The sequence below is a fragment of the Phaethon lepturus genome, unplaced genomic scaffold, assembly GCF_000687285.1.
Source record: "Phaethon lepturus isolate BGI_N335 unplaced genomic scaffold, ASM68728v1 scaffold26010, whole genome shotgun sequence".
In the NCBI taxonomy this organism is placed as follows: domain Eukaryota; kingdom Metazoa; phylum Chordata; class Aves; order Phaethontiformes; family Phaethontidae; genus Phaethon; species Phaethon lepturus.
Window position 1 is genome coordinate 1,555 of NW_010511565.1, and position 631 is coordinate 2,185.

Below are 631 nucleotides of genomic sequence, written 5' to 3' on the forward strand. Positions count from 1 at the left end.
AGGCCGTCGCGGCTGATGGGGACGGCGGGGAAGGGCAGTTTCCTGGCCACCTGTGTGAGGAAGGGCTTCACCTCCTCAAATTCGCAGTGCCCGCCTACCTCCACCACCAGACGCCCGCTCTTCACCGCTGTCACGTAGTGGTCGATGGGGCCCTTGCCGCCCCCCATGCGGTGTCCCAGGCTCTTCCGCGTCACCGGTTTGGAAGGGGCTGGCACGCGCCAGATGGCAAACATGGTCTTGGGGTCCATGTTGCGGCCGATGGTCAGGCGGATCATCTCGAAGTGGCCCCAGTGGAGGTACCCGCCCCCCAAGGCCTGTGGGGGAAGGACAGGGTTCCTCAGGGGCTGAGCGTTGGCAGGGCGAGGGGGAAAAGGGTCCCCCCGACCTTTCACATGCACTTTTTAGGGGGAGCAGCCTCACTGGGGACACCTCAAAGCTGCCTTTCCAATTCAAGCTCAGTATTACATTCTTTATCCCCTCGCTGGGGAAACTGAGGCCCTTCCTGACGGAGGTAGCTCAGTCAATCCAGCTTTTTGGAGTCAGTCTGGCACCGGTCCCCTCTGGGTGGTGGTCTGGAGTTTTCACCACCCACAGGAGGGCTCAGCACCAGACAGGGGTCTCCAGCCTGGGA

At 62.4% G+C, this 631-nt stretch overlaps 1 protein-coding gene across 1 annotated transcript in view; it reads right to left on the reverse strand.

Annotated features, from left to right (window-relative positions):
* Positions 1-631, reverse strand: part of MRPL16 (mitochondrial ribosomal protein L16) — a gene marked incomplete at its 5' end in the record, with an annotated part of 1,369 nt that overhangs the window by 220 nt on the left and 518 nt on the right. The window contains one exon of the mRNA XM_010284368.1: positions 1-314. This exon is cut by the window's left edge and continues 220 nt beyond it. Coding sequence (XP_010282670.1) covers positions 1-314 — 314 coding nt within the window. The remainder of the gene's footprint in view (positions 315-631) is intronic.